This window comes from Oreochromis niloticus, linkage group LG10 (genome assembly GCF_001858045.2).
Source record: "Oreochromis niloticus isolate F11D_XX linkage group LG10, O_niloticus_UMD_NMBU, whole genome shotgun sequence".
Classification (NCBI taxonomy): Eukaryota; Metazoa; Chordata; class Actinopteri; order Cichliformes; family Cichlidae; genus Oreochromis; species Oreochromis niloticus.
The window spans coordinates 33119516-33141597 of record NC_031975.2 but is presented as its reverse complement, the minus strand read 5'-3'; the positions used below and the strand labels follow the sequence as shown (position 1 = coordinate 33141597).

The 22082-nt window shown below is 42.2% G+C and overlaps 1 protein-coding gene across 2 annotated transcripts; it reads left to right on the top strand.

The window, feature by feature from the left end:
- The first annotated feature begins 1625 nt into the window (after positions 1–1625).
- LOC100691949 (GTPase IMAP family member 8-like) lies at positions 1626–21774 on the top strand. Of its 2 annotated transcripts, XM_013265219.3 has the most exons (3): positions 1626–1906; positions 1992–2110; positions 4939–7764. In XM_013265219.3, exons 2-3 carry the CDS (start codon positions 2071–2073, stop codon positions 7716–7718), a joined length of 2820 nt encoding a protein of 939 aa, XP_013120673.2. In that variant the 5' UTR covers positions 1626–1906; positions 1992–2070; the 3' UTR covers positions 7719–7764. The 2 variants fall into 2 exon arrangements, 1 of the variants encoding a protein (XP_013120673.2); XR_002063614.1 differs by lacking the exons at positions 1626–1906; positions 4939–7764 and adding an exon at positions 20844–21774 and having other exon boundaries at positions 1953–2110.
- The last annotated feature ends 308 nt before the right edge of the window (positions 21775–22082 follow it).

Sequence of the window (22082 nt, the reverse complement as noted above, 5' to 3'; positions counted from 1 at the left end):
ACGAACTGCAAAAGAAATTTCCCTCGTACCGTCCCAGTACTGGTCATTTTTCTTATACAGATGAGGCCTTATTTCTGTACCATTATTTAATTCCAGAGATTTTAAGTTATTTAATTCAATTCAATTCAATTTTATTTATATAGCGCCAAATCACAACAAAAGTCACCTTAAGGCGCTTCATAGGTACAGAGAAAAACCCAACAATCATGTGACCCCCTATGAGCAAGCACTTTGGCGACAGTGGGAAGGAAAAACTCCCTTTTAACAGGAAGAAACCTCCGGCAGAACCAGGCTCAGGGAGGGGCGGGGCCATCTGCTGTGATTGGTTGGGGTGAAAGAAGGAAGACAGGATAAAGACATGCTGTGGAAGAGAGACAGAGATTAATAACAGATATGATTCGATGCAGAGAGGTCTATTAACACATAGTGAGTGAGAAAGGTGACTGGAAAGGACAAACTCAATGCATCATGGGAATCCCCGGCAGCCTACGTCTATTGCAGCATAACTAAGGGAGGATTCAGGGTCACCTGGTCCAGCCCTAACTATATGCTTTAGCAAAAAGGAAAGTTTGAAGCCTAATCTTGAAAGTAGAGATAGTGTCTGTCTCCTGAATCCAAACTGGAAGCTGGTTCCACAGAAGAGGGGCCTGAAAACTGCCCTTGTTGGCTTGTAAAAGCCTATATGACATTTTTTTATTTCACCATTCATTAACTGCACAGTGACCTCACAGACCAGTGTCAGTCAGTGTCAGTCAGTGTCAGTCAGTGGTTCCAGAATCAGAATAAACTCTTTGGAGCAACAAGAATGAATATTTAACAAACATTATGTTTTTATATTAACTGAGCAGTTTTATACCCAAGTAAGTGGCTTCCTGTTCTGTGACTCTCATGGTTTCTATGAAGAACTTTTATTTATGGTGAATCATGTTTGTTGCCAAACACTGTGTGTGTGTGTGTGCGTGCGTGCGTGCGTGCGCGTGCGTGCGTGCGTGCGTGCGCGTGCGTGCGTGTGAAAGGACCTGTAATCTGTGCTCGAGGTCATCGCTCCTGCAGCTGAACAAAGATGGCCTCCACACAGTCAGAGTGCAGAGACGCCGTTTCCTCTCTGTGACGGTGCTGCTGTGACCGCCCCACTCATCCTTACAAAGGGTCAAATCCCACACACTCAACCTTCACGTGAACTCCGTGAGTGTCTGACAGTAGAGCACAGAGACCAGCTCGAACGTTAAAGGACGAATGATCTGATTTAATAAATCTGAAGTACTGCTCAGTGTTTGGTGAGAAAATAATCCTGATCAGATATCTGAGTCACACACAGGACAGGCCTGGACCTGATCCGGAGCTAAAGGACAGAACAACACCATCAACATCATGGTGACGGTGTTGATGGTGGTTGCAGGCCAGGGCCAGTTCCAGGAACGAGGGAAAGCACAACGCTCACGTTGAGCTCAGAGATTTGAGAGAGTTTTCCTTGGTTCACTGGCTGTGGTCTGAAAATGATACAAAACAGCCTCAAAGAGTGGACAGTGAGGACAAAGTGGACAGTTAAGACAGGTAGGACAGAGTGGTCAGTGAGGACAAATTGGTTAGAGTGGACAGTGAACACAGGGTGGTCAGAGTGGACAGTGAGGACAGAATGACCATCACCTGTGTATCACTCAGCCATCTGTGTGCATCAGGACAAGTGCAAACACACATGCACGAGGACATGTGGGACAAACTATGTGTTTGAGAAGAACAGAAGAGGACAAAAGGAAAATTTTTGAATCATGCCCTGCTGCAGGACGTGGGGGAGGCTGAGTGTGGCTGGGAGGAGGAAATGGGAGGTGTGTCTGTGGGGGACGACAAAGACTGATGTCAGTGCAGGACGAACAGGAAACTGAGGCCGACTGAGTCAGAGCTAAAGGTAAAATACCATCACACACACACACACACACACACACACACACACACACACAGTAGGCGTGTCTTCATGTTGATCTCTGTCTCAGATTGTTCAGGTGTTCAAAGGCAGCAGCTCCTCCTGCTCAGGTGAAAAGCAGAGAAGCTTCAGCAGTGACGCTCACAGACATGGCAGCTCTAAACTCCTCGGACAAACAGCCTCTGCTGGGTGAGTTCATCAAACATCTACAGTCATGACTGCTGATCAGAGTCACTCTATGTGCTCTGGTTCTGTGTTTGACGTGTTTCTGTTGACAGCTGTGTAAAAGCACACATGTGTTCACTCTGCTGATACTGAAGCTTTTTATAAACTGTGATCACTGGATGAACAAGGATACAGAGTCCGTCTTCGGAGGACCCGGCCCACGTAGACCACGAAGGCCGGGTCCTCCGAAGGCCTAAGTTTTGGCACACAGCTCTTGTCACATCTGGATCTAGTTATTGTGTCACCACAGTTATTGTTATTCTTTACTTCTGTTGTGTTTTGTGTGTCTTTGCTGTGTTTTCTATTTGCTGATGTTTTCTTGAGTTGCAGTTTGTTTGGCCCCTCAGGCCCACCGTATTAATCACATGGCTATTATAATAAACGTTTACTGCCACCGTCCACAGACATTTACTAACGAAACAAAGAAACTGCACCAGAAACTCATGATATGACACAAACAGCAGGAGTGTCCAATAAGTTTGCTTTAAATAGTCACTGCTGCAAACATTTCATTCTTCATTCGCCTCTAAAATCATTTTCACTGTATCTGCTGTAATCAGTCTGTAAAACACACCCAGCTGTAGGCTGATGACAGCAGAGGGGATTTTAAATCAGGCAGACTTTGAGCTTTAATTCAGTGTTTAACACATTAACACACACACAGCCATTTTCAGAACCTCGAGCTCATCACGGGACCATCGACAGGTAGTTTCATGGCCAGGTGATGGCCATGGCCTGTTCCATCATCAGTTCATGACAAACACAAGCTGGAGATGATTCCAGCTTGTGTTTGTCAGCTGAGACCTCAGTTTGACGCCCATGGTATTGAACCACTTCCTGTTGCTGTTCTGTGTTACTTCAGTGGTATTCAGCTGCTAGCCACATCCCACAGAGTGCTGTTTATTACTGTTTGTAAAGGCCTGTGAATGAGTCACTGTAGCTTGGCGGTAACAGTATTCATGTTTATTTTAAATGAAGAGCATTTAAAGTACTCTGTGGCTCCGGCTGCTCAGTGTGACTCTCCTACAGACTCACACTCTACCTTCACTCCAGTATCGAGGTGTGTTGTGTTTGCATGTTGCAGGAACTACCTGTGTGTTGTGAAGACTGCTGTTAGCTGTTAGAGTCTCAGGTTACAGCTGATGCTGCAGTTTCATTTAGAAATGCTTTGCAAGTACAGATGATCTCACCTTCTGTGAGCTCACACACAACACTGAGCTAACAGCTCGTCACTGACCACAAACTGACTGTTTACATAACCTCTATTAACACACTCACAAACAGCTAGCTCGTTAGGGATCAATAATAAAGTATTCTGATTCATAATATGGATAATGTGCTGCGAAACACTTTGGAAAGAACCGAATAATAAAAATTTCGACCTTGATCACGCTAGCTCGGTCCAGCTAGTGTGAAAGGTTCAGCGAGTCCTTGGCCTCCATTGATAAAAATGATACTGTGGCGGACCACCAGGTGGCTCCACTCACACCCAGGGTTAGGGGACATGAGGCGGTGAAGGTTTTGGTGCCTCCTATGTTCAGCTGGGTGAAGCAGTGATTACAGTTGGAGTGGAATATTGAGATCTCTCGTGTCGTCCTTACATACCTCCACAATACTTGTAATAAAGTGGAGACCTGGCTCTGCACCAATGAAAATCCTGTAGTGAGCGCATATATATATATATATATATATATATATATATATATAAATAAATAAATAAATAAATAAACAAACACCCAGCACGCCCCTGCAGGCGGTTTATCCTTCAAGCTCGGGTCCTCTACCAGAGGCCTGGGAGCTTGAGGGTCCTGCGCAGTATCTTAGCTGTTCCTAGGACTGCGCTCTTCTGGACAGAGATCTCCGATGTTGTTCCCGGGATCTGCTGGAGCCACTCGCCTAGCTTGGGAGTCACCGCACCTAGTGCTCCGATTACCACGGGGACCACCATTACCTTCACCCCCCACATCCTCTCGAGCTCTTCTCTGAGCCCTTGGTATTTCTCCAGCTTCTCGTGTCCCTTCTTTCGAACGTTGGAACACTGAGCTACTAGTTGTTTCGCCGTCATTGTGGATGTTGGATGTTGGGTATCGTTCCTATTGCGATCCGGGCGTTCGATTCTATCCAATCTTATAAATCACGGTTAAAAACCTATTTGTTTAATCTCACTTTTCCTGCTTGTTAATGCTTGTACCTGACTCTTAGACTTACTCTATTTTTCTTTATACATATCTTTTATGGCTTGTGCTTTTACAATGTTTTTACTTGATATGCATTTTATATTACCCCTGTGTATTAGTGGCAATGACCTGTGAGTATATTTGGTACTTTGCTGAGGCCTTATAATACTCATGTTACTTTTCTGTCTTTTATGTTAAGCACTTTGGTATACCGCTGGTTTTTAAATGTGGTCTATAAATAAAGATTGTATTGTATATTTCATGCTAGCGTTGAAATTCTGGTTCAGACTGAGGGATAACTTCAGGGAGAGCCAAGGCCAACATAACAAACAAAACATCCCTGATATGAAAATAAAAGAAACTGACCGAACTCCAAAGATTATTGTATAAATAGGTCAAAGAAGAGATGTTCACATTTAACAGAAGAATTTGCTGGACCTCAGTGTTTCTTTGGAGGATGCTTATTAAATGTGGGCAGTATAAAGAAAGAAAACTGACACTGGTTTGGTTTCAGGGTTTCATTAGAAAAAAGGTTGAACATCTATATTAATGGAAATGAAAAAAAATGTTCCATTTACATGACTGTCACTAAGGTTTTGCTAAATTTCTTTGCAGTGGAAGAGCAACCAAAGGAACAATCCAAACCACAGAGAAAATCAGAAGCAGACCTCAGGATCGTACTTCTTGGTAAAACTGGAGCTGGGAAGAGTGCAGCAGGAAACACCATCTTAGGGGAGGAAGTATTTTACTCCAGTGTGCTTCCTTCCTCAGTAACCTCAGAGTGCATGGTGAAAACAGGGCCGTTTGAAGGTCAGATCCTGGCTGTAGTTGATACTCCAGGTCTGTTTGACACCAAGAAAAATGAAGAGGTGAAGACGGACATCACTAGATGCATCTCCTTTGCTGATCCTGGTCCTCACGTGTTCCTGATTGTGATCAAGGTGGACAGATTTACAAATGAAGAACAAGAAACTGTGAAAACCATTCAGGAGATGTTTGGAAAAAAGTCAGCACATTACACCATGGCCCTGTTCACTCGTGGAGACGATCTGGAGAAACATGGCATCAAAATAGAAAAATTCATTAATGAAAACCCAGCTCTCTGTGACCTAATCAGTCACTGTGATGGAGGATATCATGTTTTTAATAACCGAGATGAAAATCCTGCTCAGGTCAGAGAGCTGCTGAGGAAGATCAACGCCATGGTTCAGAGAAACCGAGGAAGCTACTACACATATGAAATGTTACAAGAGACTGAGGAGGTGATGAGGAAGGCAGAAGCAGACCTCAGGATTGTGCTTGTTGGTAAAACTGGAGCTGGGAAGAGTGCATCGGGAAACACCATCTTAGGAAGGAAAAATTTTAAATTATCACAAACATCAGAGTGTCAGAAGGAAACAGCTCAGTTTGACGGTCAAACCCTGGCTGTGGTCGATACTCCAGGTCTGTTCTACACCAGACTAACCGAAGCCAAGGTGAAGACAGAGCTCGCGAGATGCATCTCCTTCGCTGCTCCTGGTCCTCACGTGTTCCTGGTTGTGATTCAAGCTGGGAATTTCACAGAAAAAGAACGGAAAATAATCAAAATCATTCAGGACGTGTTTGGAGAACAGTCAGCGTGTTACACCATGGCTTTGATCACACATGGAGATGATCTGAATGTGAAGGAATCCAAAGATGCATTACTTTGTGATGATACAGCTCTTCGTCACTTCATCGGTCAGTGTGGAGGAGGATATCATGTTTTTAACAACAGGAAGAATTATCCCTCTCAGGTCAGAGAGCTGCTGAAGAAGATCAACACCATGGTTCAAAGAAACGTTGGAAGATACTTCACCTCCAAAATGTTCAGAGAGGCTGAGAGAGACATAAGAGAAGGAGAAGGAGACCCCAGGATAGTTCTTGTTGGGAAAACTGGAGAGGACAAGAGTGTATCAGGAAATACAATCCCAGAGGAGAAACTACTGAAACCTACATCGCCTACGTCTACACTGATATCAGAAGCTCAGAAAGTAACAGCTCAGTCTGATTTTCAAACCCTGGCAGTGGTTGTTACTGCAGGTCTGTTTGAGGTCTTTAAAAGTCAGGAGGAGGTGAAACAAGAGCTCGAGAAGTGCATCTCCTTTGTTACTAATGGTCCTCATGTGATACTGGTTGTGATCCAGGCCGGCAGATTCACCAAAGAAGAACAGAAAACTGTGAAAATCATACAGAAGATGTTTGGGAAAAGGTCAGCGTGTTTCACTATGGCCTTGTTCACCCGTGTAGATGATCTGAAGACAGCTGGAGTCACCATGGACAAGCTGATCAGTGAAAACCCAGCCCTCTGTGATTTCATCAGTCAGTGTGGAGGAGGATATCATGTTTTTAACAACCAAGACGGGGATCCCTCTCAGGTCAAAGAGCTGCTGAAGAAGATCAACATAATGGCTCACAGAAACAGAGGAAGATATTATACCTATGAAATGTTCAGACAGGCCGAGAGAGCCATCAGAGAAGATGAACCAGCCATCAGGATTGTTACCGGTGGAAGAAACAGAGCAGGCAAGAACGCAGCAGGAAACACCATCTTAAGGACAAAAGTTTTTAAATCATCATCATCTTCGCTGACATCAGAGTCTCAGAAAGAAAAAGCTCAGTTCTTTTTCCAAAGAATGGCCGTAGTTGACACTCAAGATCTGTTTGAAGATGAGGTGAAAACAGAGATGTATAAGTGCATCTCCTTTGCTACTCCTGGACCTCATGTGTTCCTGGTTGTGCTGAAGGTGGGAAGATTCACAAGAAAAGAGAGAAAAACTGTGAAACTCATTCAGAAGATGTTTGGAGAAGAGACAGCGCGTTACGTTATGGTGTTGTTCAACTGTGGAGATGATCTCAAGGCAAATTCAGTCACTGTGGAAAAATTCATTAGTGATAACCGAGTTCTCCGTGACTTCATCTGTCAGTGTGATGGAAGATATCACGTCTTTAACAACAAAGACGTGGATCCCTTTCAGGCCAGAGAGCTGCTGGAGAAGATCAACACAGTAGTTGAGAGAAATGAAGAGAGCTACTACACCAATGAGATGTTTGAAAAGGCAGAGAGAGCCATTAGAAAAGAGATGGAGGAACTTAAGATAGAAAGGCCAGAGATGACAGACAGGGAGGCGAGACACACTGCTGAAAGAAACAAGTTGACTCAGCAGAGCTGGTTTCCTGCTGGTGCTGGAGCTGCTACTGGAGTCGCTGCTGGAGTCGGCACTGGGATCGGGATTGAAGTTGCTGTTGGAGCTGGTGTTGGGGCTGTAGGTGGTCCTCTGGGAGCTGTAGCAGGAGCTGCAGTGGGAGCTGGAGTGGGTCTTGCTATGGGAGCTTTAGCTTTGAAACTTCAAATGAGGGATTGTGTTACACAGTGATCCATCCATCCATCCATCCATCCATCCATCCATCCATAGTGTAAAAAACCCCCATCAATGTATTTTCACTTAAACAAGCAGCTGTTTTTTTTATGTGTATCAAGTTATATAAAAATTTAACAGTGCAAATGCAAATTCCTCGCTGACAGTTTAACCAAAAGGCATTTCCAGTGGAAACTGGCCAACATATCCTCAGCATAACCATGTATAATATCCACAAAACTTACAAAGAGGTTATACACACACAATACGGTAATATTATGTTGAAGCACAGTACGTATCACTCCGCCAGGCTCCTGCCTACGATAGCCGTAATGCTCCGACAATCCATCAAGCTGTGAGGCTTCGTAGCTTAACAAAGTCGTACTGAAACATCTGACAGATTTTCGAGCGCCGTGTACATAAAATCGTTTCGAGGTCAGTAAACACAACCAGAGTTCATACATAAGGCACACGGGATTATAAGGGGCACTGACGATTTTCAGAAAAATCAAAGGATTGATTTTAAGTGTGCCGTATTTTCCAAACAACACGGTAATAACGACGGCCCGCTAGCATGCTCTACCAAAAATAGTGCTTTGTTGTGTATCTGATGGACGAAAGCTAAACCAGTTCCACACCACTGAAGTGGCACCATTTTTACAAACCAGTTCAGGTTCATCTGTTTCATTCAACGATCCACTTTCACCCTTCTCATTCTCCGTCGCCGCCATGCTTTTTCCGCCACGTGCGTATGAAAACAAAGGCACTGCGCATGCGCGTTTTACCCATATTCTATCGCCATATTTCATTTTCTTATCGTTGCCCAACATTATACCGGTACTACCGTGAATGGTATGATGGCGCAATCAGTAATGACACGGCTCTGCAGCTCAAAGGTCATGGGTTCAATCCCACCTTGTTCAACATTTTTTTTTTTCACTATAAATTTAGACACTATCACAGACCTGTAATTTATTTTGCTAATTTATTACAATTCTGCAAAGTTTTATGATTTTAGCAGCTTTTCTAACATGGACCTCAGATTCTTGTTAACGCTTCATGGCAGAAATACATACAAGTACACAGCCTGATGAAGCAGACAGAGGCAGTACCTCTGATTGGTGAATTTGAGCAGAACCAGGTTGTTCTGCCTCTTCAGCAGAAATTCTGCTGATTCACCTCTTTTCTGCAAAATTTTCAGCCTTTTCACCTCTTATCAGCACAATTCTCAGCAGCTTCAGCTAATTTCAGCAGAATTGTCAGTCTGTCCACCTCTTCTTTGTGCGAATGAGTTTGGGTCAGTGAGATGAGTAGCCGCCTTGAGCCCAGGAGGGCCAGGTTCGAATCCTGCTCAGGGTGACATTTTTTTTTCACCACCATACAACTTTTTGCAACTTTTCATTTTTTTCAGCTTTTCAGCAGACAGCTTCAGCGTTAAGGCATCCACACAGCATTTTCGCAGGAAATGCAAATTTTTCTAGTTCTTTATTATTCTGGTTGCTTCCGTACGTTTTTCGCCGCTTAACTACTCCCTCAGTTTTTGTGCTATTTACACCGTTCAAATCTTAAAAAATTCTGCTCTTTCTGCTCTTTCCTGCTATGACTTTTGGTGCTTATAACTTCTATACTTTTTGAGATATTGAATTTTTTATGCAATATTTTTTGCCCATTTATTCCACATTATCCATGGGGTGACTGATTTTGCTCGCCGGGATGAGCTGTGTTTTAGCTCAGTGAGATGAGCAGCTGTTCTCAGACTGGGAGGCCTGGGTTCAAATCCCGCTTATGGCAACAATTTTTTTCAGTTCACAGTTAAACTTTTTTAACTCTATTCAACACAAATTTAAGCATCTTTACCCCCTTTCAGCAAAATTATAAGTTTTTTCTGCTGTTTTCAGAAAAAAAAAAAACTCTTTTCAGCAGAAATTCTGCTCTTCAGTGCAATGTTCTGCTTCTTTCTGTCTTTTCTGCAGAATTTCTGCTCATTCACTTCTTTTCAGCAGAAATTCTGCTGATTCTTCTCTTTTCTGCAAATTTTTCAGCTTTGTCACCTCTTCTCAGCACAAAGCTCAGCAGCTTCTGCTCATTTAGCAGAATTGTCAATTTCTCCATCTCTTTTCTTTTTAGTGAGAATGGGTTTGGCTCAGTGAGATAAGTAGCCGTCCTGAGACCAGGAGCGCCAGGTTTGAATCCTACTCATGGCAACATCTCTTTTCAGTACAAATTTCAGCTTTTTTTTAATCCCTTTTCAGTAGAACTTTTGGCTTTTCACCACCTTTCAGCAAAAATTTCTGTTTCTTCACCTGTTTTCAGCAGGATTTTCAGTTTCTTTACTGCCATACACTTTTTGCCACTTTTCATCTTTTTCAGCAGACAGCTTCAGCGTTACGGCATCCACACAGCATTTTCGCAGGAAATGCAAATTGTGTGGATGCCCTCAAAGGGCATCCACACTATTGAGTTCCTGTTTCTCTTTATTCTTTATACAGGGTGGGCCATTTATATGGATACACCGTAATAAAATGGGAATGGTTGGTGATATTAAAGTCCTGTTTGTGGCACATTAGTATATGTGAGGGGGCAAACTCCTCAAGATGGGTGGTGACCATGGTGGCCATTTAGAAGTTGGCCATCTTGGATACAACTTTTGTTTTTTCAATAGGAAGAGGGCCATGTGACACATCAAACTTATTGGTAATGTCACAAGAAAAACAATGGTGTGCTTGGTTTCAATGTAACTTTATTCTTTCATGAGTTATTTACAAGTTTCTGACCACTTATAAAATGTGTTCAATGTGCTGCCCATTGTGTTGGATTGTCAATGCAACCCTCTTCTTCCAGTCTTCACACACCGATAGCAACACCGCAGGAGAAATGCCAGCACAGGCATCCAGTATCCGTAGTTTCAGGTGCTGCACATCTCGTATCTTCACACCATAGACAATTGCCTTCAGATGACCCCAAAGATAAAAGTCTAAGGGGGTCAGATCGGGAGATCTTGGGGGCCATTCAACTGGCCCACGACGACCAATCCACTTTCCAGGAAACTGTTCATCTAGGAATGCTCGGACCTGACACCCATAATGTGGTGGTGCACCATCTTGCTGGAAAAACTCAGGGAACGTGCCAGCTTCAGTGCATAAAGATGGAAACACATCATCATGTAGCAATTTCAAATATCCAGTGGCCTTGAGGTTTCCATTGATGAAGAATGGAGCCACTATCGTTGTACCCCATATACCACACCAAACCATCACTTTTGTTGTTCCAACAGTCTTGGAGGGATCCATCCAATGTGGGTTAGTGTCAGACCAATAGCGGTGGTTTTGTTTGTTAACTTCACCATTCACATAAAAGTTTGCCTCATCACTGAACAAAATCTTCTGCGTGAACTGAGGGTCCTGTTCCAATTTTTGTTTTGCCCATTCTGCAAATTCTGTGCGCCGATCTGGGTCATCCTCGTTGAGATGCTGCAGTAGCTGGAGTTTGTAAGGGTGTCATTTGTGAGTAGCTAATATCCGCCGAAGGGATGTTCGACTAATGCCACTCTCCAGTGACATGCGGCGAGTGCTACGCTGTGGGCTCTTGCTGAATGAAGCTAGGACAGCCACTGATGTTTCTTCATTAGTGACAGTTTTCTTGCGTCCACATTTTAGCAAATCCAACACTGAACCAGTTTCACAAAACTTAGCAGCAGTTTGCTAACTGTAGCATGGGAGATGGGTGGTCTCGTAAGGTGTCTTGCATTGAAATCTGCTGCAATGACCCGGTTACTGCATTCACCAGATATCAACACAATTTCGATCCGCTCCTCACGTGTTAACCTCTTCGACATGTCAATGGCTGTGAACAAAGAGAAACTTGTAAATAACTCATGAAAGAATAAAGTTACGTTGAAACCAAGCACACCATTGTTTTTCTTGTGACATTACCAATAAGTTTGATGTGTCACATGGCCCTCTTCCTATTGAAAAAACAAGTTGTATCCAAGATGGCCGACTTTTAAATGGCCACCACCCATCTTGAGGAGTTTTCCCCCTCACATATACTAATGTGCCACAAACAGGACTTTAATATCACCAACCATTCCCATTTTATTATGGTGTATCCATATAAATGGCCCACCCTGTACTTTATTCTTCTAGTTGCTCCGTATTTCGCCGTTTAACTACTCCCTCAGTTTTCAGCCGATTTTCTCCGTTCAAACTCAAACTGTTCTGCTCTTTCTGCTAAGTCCAGCTATATCTTTTGGTATTTGTTACTATTATACTTTTTAAAATATTACACCTTTTTCCTTTTTTTTGTCCCATTGAAATGAATGGAAAACTTCCACAATTCTGCTAAAACTTGCTTGTTTTTGAAACTTAACTACTTCCTCATACTTTCACCTAGAAACTCCATTCACACTTTAAAATGTTCTCAAATTATTGGGCTATTCCTGTCTGATTCAGCTTTTTCATATCTTCTACCGTTTTAATCTTATCCGTCTTTAAGTTTTCAGTTGCAAAATTGTGATTTTTCAGAAAATACATGCGTTGCTATGGTTGCTATGCAATTAACTCAGAGTGAGCGCTTGTCCTTTTTCAATTTTCTCTTCATGTCCAACAACTTCTTGCTACTCACTCAATTTTCACTCAAGCTCCACAAATTATACATCAAAACGTAGGTATTTTTGCTGGCTTTCAGAAAATGTCACTCTCACTGTTGTGGAAGTTACAGATTTTTATAAAATCGCCTTAGAGCAACACAAAGTCTGAAAACTCTCCATAGAAAGTCAATGGAGAGCTTGTTCAAAATCAGCACTGGGACTCTCTAATGAGAGGCATTTTCAAATCGTCATATCTCCTTAACAAAACAAAGTTAGGACATGAGGCTTGTGCCAGTATATCTTCAGACACTGCTGACACTCACGGTCGAAGCAGTTTTTACAGTCATCTTACCGTTGAGCAATGAATTATGTTTGTTTGAGGGGTGGAAATCTGGCCTCCTCTCAGTTTTCAAACTCTGGAAATGAAGCCGTTTCTTCTCTCGTCGTATCTCCGCGACGGAGGGACAAAGAGCAATGAAAATCGCAGTCAAAGTACACCAAAGTCCGCTGATTCACCCAGTACAAGAATTATGCTTCTATCCCACCTAGTTTAGCATCTGTAGATACATTTATGAACTCACAATGATGTAATCTAGATCTGTTAGTACTGTAAACCAATCAGAGACAGTTGTGTGAATGTACCAATGTCTTGTATTATTATTTGCTCAAGTGTCAAAGCGTTGGTGTTTGATCCATAGCACCACAAACTGAATGTTGTATTTTCGCTCCTGTAGCATCGAGGCGATACTTTCTCTGGGGGGGGGGCACTTTGAGAAACTGGACTAAGGGAACAACTTTATTGATGTTTTGTTCAAAAGTTGGTTGTCATTAAGTCTTCAATAGCTGTGTGTCAGTCACTTTTTGATTCATTCTTACAGAACACAGACCTAAAGATCTGTGCTGCTCTACATTCAGTAGTGGTTGAATGTTCAGTGTTATTACTGGGACAGTCACTTTAGTCTAAATGTGTTTGTTCTAACATATTAATCAGTACGTACGTCATGGAAATCTATGTCTGACTTTCATTTTATTAGACACCAGAATAACACACAATAAAAGTGTTTTTACAGAAATGTATTTAATGATAAATCTGACCAGTGTCAGTGTCGACTGGGTTCATTAAACATACCTGCTCATTAAGAAGTCAGAGGGTGTTCTAAAAATAAAATAAAATAAAAATGCAGCTTTGATGTTAATGAAAAAAAAAAAAGTATTGTCAATTAAATAGTCAACACACACACACACACACACACACACACCCCTACACCTGCTAACCTTCTGCTTATATATATTTAAATCAAAGAAATCAAAATTTATTTCTATAGCACATAATACAACAAAGTTGACCAAAAGTGCTTCACAGTCAGAGCAATAGCATAAGACAGAATAAAAGAAAGGAGGGCAGGAAACAATATGAACAGTATGGGTAAAAAACCCCACATAACTAGCCACAAAATAGCATACTAGTTTGAATCAAACGCCAGACTAAAATAATAGGTTTTAGGACGCAATTTAAAAGACTGGATGGACTCTGAGGAACAAATGTAAGGAGGGAGGTTATTCCAGAGTCTGGGAGCTACGATAGCCCGATCACCTCTGGACTTCGGACGAGACCTCAGTTGCATCAGGAGCATTTGAACTAACAGCTGTATTTTGAACTAACTGGAGTCGGTGGATAGAGGAAGATGGGAGGCCCGAGTAGAGGGAATTACAGTAGTCTAATCTGGAAGGAATAAAAGCGTGAATAAGCTTCTCAAGGTCCTTCAAAGGGAGGTATGGCTTTGCTTTAGATATCTGACGCAGCTGGTAGAAACTTTTTTTTTTTTTACCACAGCGGAGATCTGTTTCTCGAGTTTGAAAGAGCTGTCCAGGAAAACACCAAGGTTTCTAACAGTGAGCCAGAGATGGCTAGCAAGGGGCCCTAAGGCATCAGTAAATTGTTCCAGCGGGGTGTGACTATCAAAAATAATAACTTCTGTCTTGTCCTCGTTCAGTGTGAGAGACATGATAACCAAGTTTTGACCTCATTTAGACAGTCAAATAGGGGTTGCAGAGAAGCAGAAACATCCGACGTTAAAGGGAAATAAATTTGTATGTCGTCAGTGTAGCAGTGAAAGGAAATGTTATATTCTTTAAATATTAATCCCAGTGGCTGCATGTACAAGGAAAAAAGAACTGGGCCGAGCACAGATCCTTGGGGCACACCACCTTGAATGGGGGCAGAGGTCAAGGAGTGTTGCCCCATGGCTACAGAAAACGACCTCTCTGAGAGATAGTTTCATCTTGGTTCAAATCCTATGCTTTTAAGACCAACGACATGTTCCAGTCTTGAGATGAGAATGTTGTGGTCGACCGTGTCAAAGGCAGCAGTCAGATCTAGTAAAACTAAAACCACCCAATGGCCTGAGTCCACAATTAGAAGAAGATCATTAAAAACCCTAAGTAACGCTGTCTCAGTGCTATGGCCAGGTTTAAAGCCAGACTGAAATTTTTCATTCATACCGTTAGTATCAAGGAAGGTCTGAAGTTGTTTTAGACCCACTTTTTCCAGAATGTTGGATATAAGAGGGAGGTTGGAGATCGGTCTGTAGTTAGTTAGAGCACTAGGGTGAAGATTCTTTTTCTTTATAATGGGTTGCACGACAGTGTGCTCAAATACTGACGGTACACAACCTGATGACAGTGATACATCCAGTAAAAGTTGGATACAGGGACCAATAGTGGGCAAAGCTTCCTTAAGAAAATGAGAGGGAAGGATATGATGGGGGGAGTTAGAGATTTTGAGATGCGTGAGCTATTAAATCAGAATAGGACAGTGGCTTGAACTGTTGAAAGACAGTTGAGCATTCAGGGACTGGAACAGGGTCAGAAACTAACGACGACTCAGATGAGAGAGATGCCCTCAGAACTGAAATTTTGTCAGTGACATAGTTTAAAAAATTATCACAAAGTACAGGAGAGGCATCCGTATAAGTGAAGGGGCAAGGGTTTATCAAGGAATTAAAAATACTAAAAAGGGCTCGGGGATTATGGCAGTTAGACCTGCTGATAAATCCACAATACCATTAACATCAGAAAGAGGAGAATCAAGAAAAGCAGCAGTGAAATAAGCAATTGACTGAGAGCTCATCGAGCGCGTTTGCCGTGGAGAACCATCACTATACAAATCAACATTGTTAATAACAGTATTAAACAAAACCGGAAAATGGTCCGAAATCCCGAGGTTCTTAATGTCTGTGATGCAGATATCCAACCCATGGGACAGCACCAAGTCGAGTGTGTGACCTTTTGTGTGAGTTGGATCACTTACCCACTGGGTCAGATTAAACGAATTCATAAGAGCAAGGAAGGCCTTGACTAGTGAGCCATCCTCGTAACAAACATGAATGTTAAAATCACCAACAATTAACCTCCGAAGACCCGAACTCTTACACAGCATGCATTTTTAATTTGTCTTTGATATTTGGGCATATTGGGGCCCGATGAATGTAAAAACAAAGAATTACCAGATTTTTTTTTTTTTTTTTTTTTTTTTACACAGTTTTTGTTTCTAAGAAAAATGAGAGCCACAAATTAGGATATTTGTTTAAAATTTCGATAGAACAGTTGCAGTATAATGTCCTCGTAAGTGGATATCAGGCCCTTGTAGAGGAAAATTGAGTATTTGGGTATAAATGACCATGAATGTGATGTCCACATATGTGGATGCCAGGTCCTAGGAGGTTAAAATACGATGATGGTGTAAGACAACACTCCCCAGTAAGTCAGCAAATTCAGAAAATAAATCCTTAACATATTTCAGGGGGCGATACAGCACAGCGCAGAGAAGTGAGGGGACGCAGTTCTGTTCCAATAATTGCACCTCGAAGCTGGGGTACAGAACAGATGACCGCTGCCGACATCGAAATTTGTTTTTGAAAACTGAAGCTAGCCCTCCACCTCTGCCAGTGGTCCGGGGTGAGCTCAGAAAGGTGAAATCAGGTGGGAGCAGCTCTGAGAAAGAAAAGAACTCACCAGGGCGAAGCCAAGTTTCAGTCAAGAATAAGAAGTCAAGCCCGGATGAGAGAATAAAATCATTTAAGACAAAAGTCTTATTAGCCAGTGACCTCGTGTTTAACAAGGCCATATGGAAAGTGGTCGTAATATCCAACCTTTGCTGTGATTACTGCTTTGCACACTCTTGGCATTGTTTGCCCTTTTGCCTTCACTCTGCAGTCCATCTCATCCCAAACCATCTCCAGTAGGTTTAGATCAGGTGACTTGTGGAGGCCAGGCCATCTGGGGCAGCACTCCATCACTCTCCTTCTTGGTCAAATAGCCCTCACACAGCCTGGAGGTGTGTTTGTGGTCATTTCAAAATTCTAAGAGTTGTCAAATAGGGCTGTCAGCTGTGTACCAACCTGACTTCTGCACAACACAACTGATGGTCCCAACCTTATTAGGAACGCAAGAAGTTCCACCAATGAACCCTGACAAGGTACACCCGTGAGGTGCACAGGAACTTACAGGAATCTAAAATATAAAACATATTTTTTTATTTTATTTTACTTAAAAAGCCATCTCTATATGGAACTCCAGGACTGAAATAATTAATTAATTAAATACACCATTAAATAATTAATTAAATGTGGCAATAATTAATCAAAATAAGAAATAATTAAATATTTTTGACACATTTAATTAATTATTTATTTCACATTTTAATTAATAACACATTTAAATAATTATTTAATGGTTAATTTAATTAATTCATTTTGGCACAGTTGACTCCTTCAGGTCTCATCATGAAATAATTTTATCTGTCAGCCTCACACATCAAACTCAGGGGGCGGGGTTAACGATGATCAAGTCAAAACCATGGTCGTGTCCAAATTCATGGGCTGCATCCTCCTGAGGACCTGGCCTTCGCGGTCTACGTGGGCCGGGTCCTCAGAAGGTCGGGTAGGCCGGAAGTAAACAGCTGTGAAATTGGATGGTCTAGCCTTCTGATTAGCGTCACCGCTGTCTCGGTGGAGTTTAATAAACTCGGCCATCTGCTCCTTGCTATGTAAAATACAACAGGACACTGGCGTAAACTCTCGACCATCTCACACTTCTGTTTAATCAGTTTTCTGTTTGACGTTTATTCAGCTGTGTGAAAACCACCCGGGGGATTAATAAAGTTTTATTTAATCTAATCTAATCTCATAACTTTAATCTCAGCCACACCGATTTATTCATGAACAAATAAAACACTGAAAAAAGCCAAACAATATCCTTTTTAGGTTGTCTAAGTGACTTATACATTACGTTTAACCTGAGTAGCGAAAGTCCGCGGTGATCTGAAAATTATGTGCCGGGAGTTGTGCTGTTCTCGGCGGCTTCAGTGACCCTCGAGCTCTTGGTCAGCTATCGAGCTGGTGGGTAACAGATGTCTCCGAAAACGTCGAAACACTTTTGCAAATATGCGATACCTTGATAAACCGAGCAGATATTTGAAGTTTACACAGCTACATTCTCGCCTGAAAATATGTTAAAAGTTTATTTTGTGACCCAGAAAGATTAATAAAAGTAATTTTAAAACTTAGTAGCGGCCGCCATTGCCGGAAACTGGAGTTTGGCTGGGCCGCGCTATGAATTCTGGGATATGGTAGGCCATGAAGGACACACCCGACCCATCCTTCAAATTCGGGGAAAAGGAGGACACATTTGTCAGCTGCATTCGGAGGAGTCTACGAATTTGGACAGCCTTCGGCGCGTCGCTGTGACGTAATCGGTTTACAAATGCGTCCTCAGGAGGATGCAGCCCATGAATTTGGACACGACCCATATATGTAAAATTGGTGTCTGACCTGCGTAGATCCAGCCACTCAGAGTCTGTGGTTACCATGGTGACTGCATAATCAGCTGTAATGTAAACAGCTGGCACAGCGGAAACCTACCGGCGACATGAGTGTTTATGTTTGTCGTTGCAAAAGAACCGTCTGAATGGTTAACTGACGTTAATTTGGATAAATTATAGTTAAGGAGTATCACAGATAACGCCCACGGAGCTGTGTGACTGTTCACCACTACACTGAAATCAGTAGGCTATTACTGAAATACACGTGCTGTATCACAAACTATGATATAGGGAGGTCTTATTAACATGTTTAGTTTTCTAGGACACCTTCCTGCCTTTAGTCTCATCATCATGTTAACCTCATTTATTTTCAGTTAAGTAAACTCTAAAAATTCTAACAGACAGCTGGTGCTTAGAATACAGTTGAATAACTATTAAAAAACAGATGATGTAATATTTCTGTACAGTTTGCAGTCTTCATGATGAACACGCTGTTGCAAACTCTGCTCCTCTCGGTGGAAATGCACCTTCTCTTTCCTCTTTGTATAAAACATTTTAAAAGTCAGTTTAATCCAAAATGTCACTGTAAAAAAAATCCAAAACACACCAGATAAAGAAAAGTGAATGTTTCAGTCTAACACAGTGAACCATTAAACTTCAGTAAAACTATGCAGTTCTGAAACGTAACTTTAACCTCAGCCAAACCGATTTGCTCAGTTGTAAATAAAACAGTGAAGTAAACGTGACCCGACAGACAGAACCTGAGTGAATTAAGTCCAGCGTTTAACCACTGAGAGCTAAAACTCAGGTGAGGTTTCAAAGCTGTGTGCTGGTGATTGGACATCAGCCGCTGATAAAGCTGGTTCGCCTATAAAATGCTCTGTAAGGAAACAAGCTCCAGCAGCTCTGCGCTCGGGAAAAAAACCTATATTTACTTATCTTGTGCAGAAAAATGCGCCGACATTGCGTTATATCGAGCACCGGCTGCCCAGTTAAACTGTGACTATCACCAGGTAACGTGGGCGTGTTTCTTGAATTAGCAGCAGGTGTTAAACAGCTGACAGGTGAGGAGGAGGATGCGTGCAGGTAAACTGAGGGCCTGTTGAGCTGATCGCTGGTGTCCTGAGAAACATGTCAGCTCGTTCTTTATGTTACAGAAGCACAGAGACACAAGACCAGGAGGGAAGAGACGATCGTTCGGTCAAAATGAGAATCTGCGAATGCAACATGTGGAACACGGAGAGTGGAATATGTAAACAAACCGGTTAACGTACCCCCCCCCCCCCCCCCCCCCCCCCCCCCAAAAAAAACCCCCAAACAAACAAACAAACACACACAAAAAAAAAACAGTTAAGCTGGAACACGGGGCTGTGAGCTCGGTACACTCTGCATGCTGACTGTTAGCAGAGCGAGTGACATCTCTGAAAACAGCTGAGCACAAACATGTTCTATGTTGACAACCTGACCAGACATGTGAAGATTACGCCACGACATCCGCGGCTAAAACACTGTTAAAAGTGTAGCTGGTGACAGAAAAACAGGGCGTTTTAAAACTTTCTAAAACTAACCCCGCCCCCTTAGTTTGATGGGGGAGGCCGACAGATAAAATGATTTCAAGGTGAGATATTAAGGGGACAATAGTGCCAAAATGAATTAAATAAATACATCATTAAATAATTAAATGTGTCGGACCTCTCGAACACTGGAGACTTTCAAAACCCGTCTAAAGACCCACTTTTATTCGCTGGCTTTAAGTCAAGATGACTCTGTTTCTATTGTTCTTTCCATGATTCTATTTTCTCTTAATCTATATTCTATTTTATTTGGTATGTCTTCTGCTTTGACTATTTTATTGTGCAGTACTTTGGTCAACAGCTGTTGTTTTTAAAAGTGCTATATAAATAAAAAAAAAAACCCTGAACTTGACCATCAACAACAAAAACAGGGAGAAGTGTGGTGTTATTGGGTCCTAAAATGGCATGAAGGTGGAGTACCCCTTGTTGGCTGAGGGCTGCGCACAGAGTGACATTCCCTCGACGCTGACCAGGGACATTTACAATAGCCTGATGGCCAATTATGTTCCTCCCCCTTCTCCTCAGGTTAAAACCTGCCTCATCCACAAAGATAATTTCATGAGGAACAGGCCGTCCTTCAGCCTCAAAGATTCTCTACAAAACACAACACAGTCGAGTAAATCTCTACCCTGAACCACAGTTCAAGAGTGCACAAATGCTGTGATGGAACACAACTCTGTCAGAGTTTCATTCATCCATAACTACAGTGAAATCTATGAAACAAAGGTGTGTAATCACTAAATGAATATGAACGTTGACGCTTTCTTCCTCTCCGAGTTCTCACTTCTACCTGTTCCAGGCTCCTTCCTTTGAACACATCACTTCCTGTCACACTTTCTCCGCTGGATGTTTGTCATCTGTTTGTAACATGTTGTCATGTTGAGCTGACAGGAGAGAGCGCTATGCAGTCAGTTTAACATGTCAGGATATCTTTACCTTCTCTGGCTTCTTCCATCCTGACATCATCACATGAAGGTTGTTATGAACTCAGTAAATAAATCAGGTTTATCACTTTGGCCACGAGTGTTCACACGAAACCACAAACCTGTACAGGTGTGCTGGCAGCAGCTCAGCTCGTTTTACAGACAACAGGAAACTGTGATTTCAATAAACCAATGTAGTGATGGCTGTGTGATACAATATGTACCTTTGTATTGCAGGCTGTCTCATGGATGGCTGTGCAGCAGGCAGAGGAGGGACCCAAATGCAAGACTCAGACGCGAAAGGGATAAACTAAGAAAGGCAGCTTTATTGCTGTGAAAAAGTACCACGCTAAATGAGAGGAACCAAAGCCTAAAACTACAAATTACAGACAAAAACTAAGAACTAGGATACCGTGGGACTAAGAGGAGCGAGGAAGATGAGGAACACAGGGAAAAGACAGCAACGAGGAGGACACGACAACAAACGGGAAGACTGAGGACTTAAATCCACAGGCAGGATAACGAGAGGAGAACAGCTGGAAACACAGCTGGGACTAATCAGATATAATGAGACAGACTCAGACACTGAACTCAGGACAAGACTATCAAAGTGAAACAGCAAACACAAGAGACAACGCTGGACACTGACTGAGGAGACACAGAAACAGAACCGAGAGATTAAAAATCACAAATAATAATCAAACACTAACCACCGGGTCACCGATGCAGGACCATGACAGGCTGTTAAAAGACCAAACACAAGCAATAAAGTCTATTTAAATATGTTAAAATATGTTTTCAGTATCACTGCTTACACACAGTTATAGTCACTGAGTATAACTATGAGTATGTTCCATTAAAATAAACAAATACCAGTTTAATAACCGTGTGTTTACAGACTGCAGGATGCTGCTCTCGCTGAACCCTCTATTGTTTAACCATCACAGGTGTTTCTACCTCAGCATTTCAAACATATTATGTGATATTTATATATATATTACATATGTCCCACCTTCATGTTTGGCCAGTTTGGCCAGAAAAAAACTAACAAAGAGCCTCTGACTGCGTTTGAAACCCAGTCTGTGTAGCACTAACACATCTTTCTCACACTGTGTACGCAGATTATCATATTTTAGAGCTAATTTAATACTTCTTTAAAAAGAAGTTGAAATTGGTGCAGCAGTTCAAACTGTGACTGCAGATCAGCATCTCTGGGCTTCATCCACAGATCTGCTGAACATCTCTCAGAGCCGTGTGTTTCTGCTTCAAGTGAAGTTTGTCCAGCAGGTGGCGCTGCTGCATGGAAAATGTGAAGATGATGATGAAGGAGAACACAGTTTAACTGTTTATCTGTATCCACTTTATTCTCATGTTCAGTCTCCACATTATTATTTAAACAGTTCATGTCCTTAAATGTTTTCTACCCAGAAACATTTAAACCCTGTGATGCGTCTCTCACACGCTCAGGGTAACATG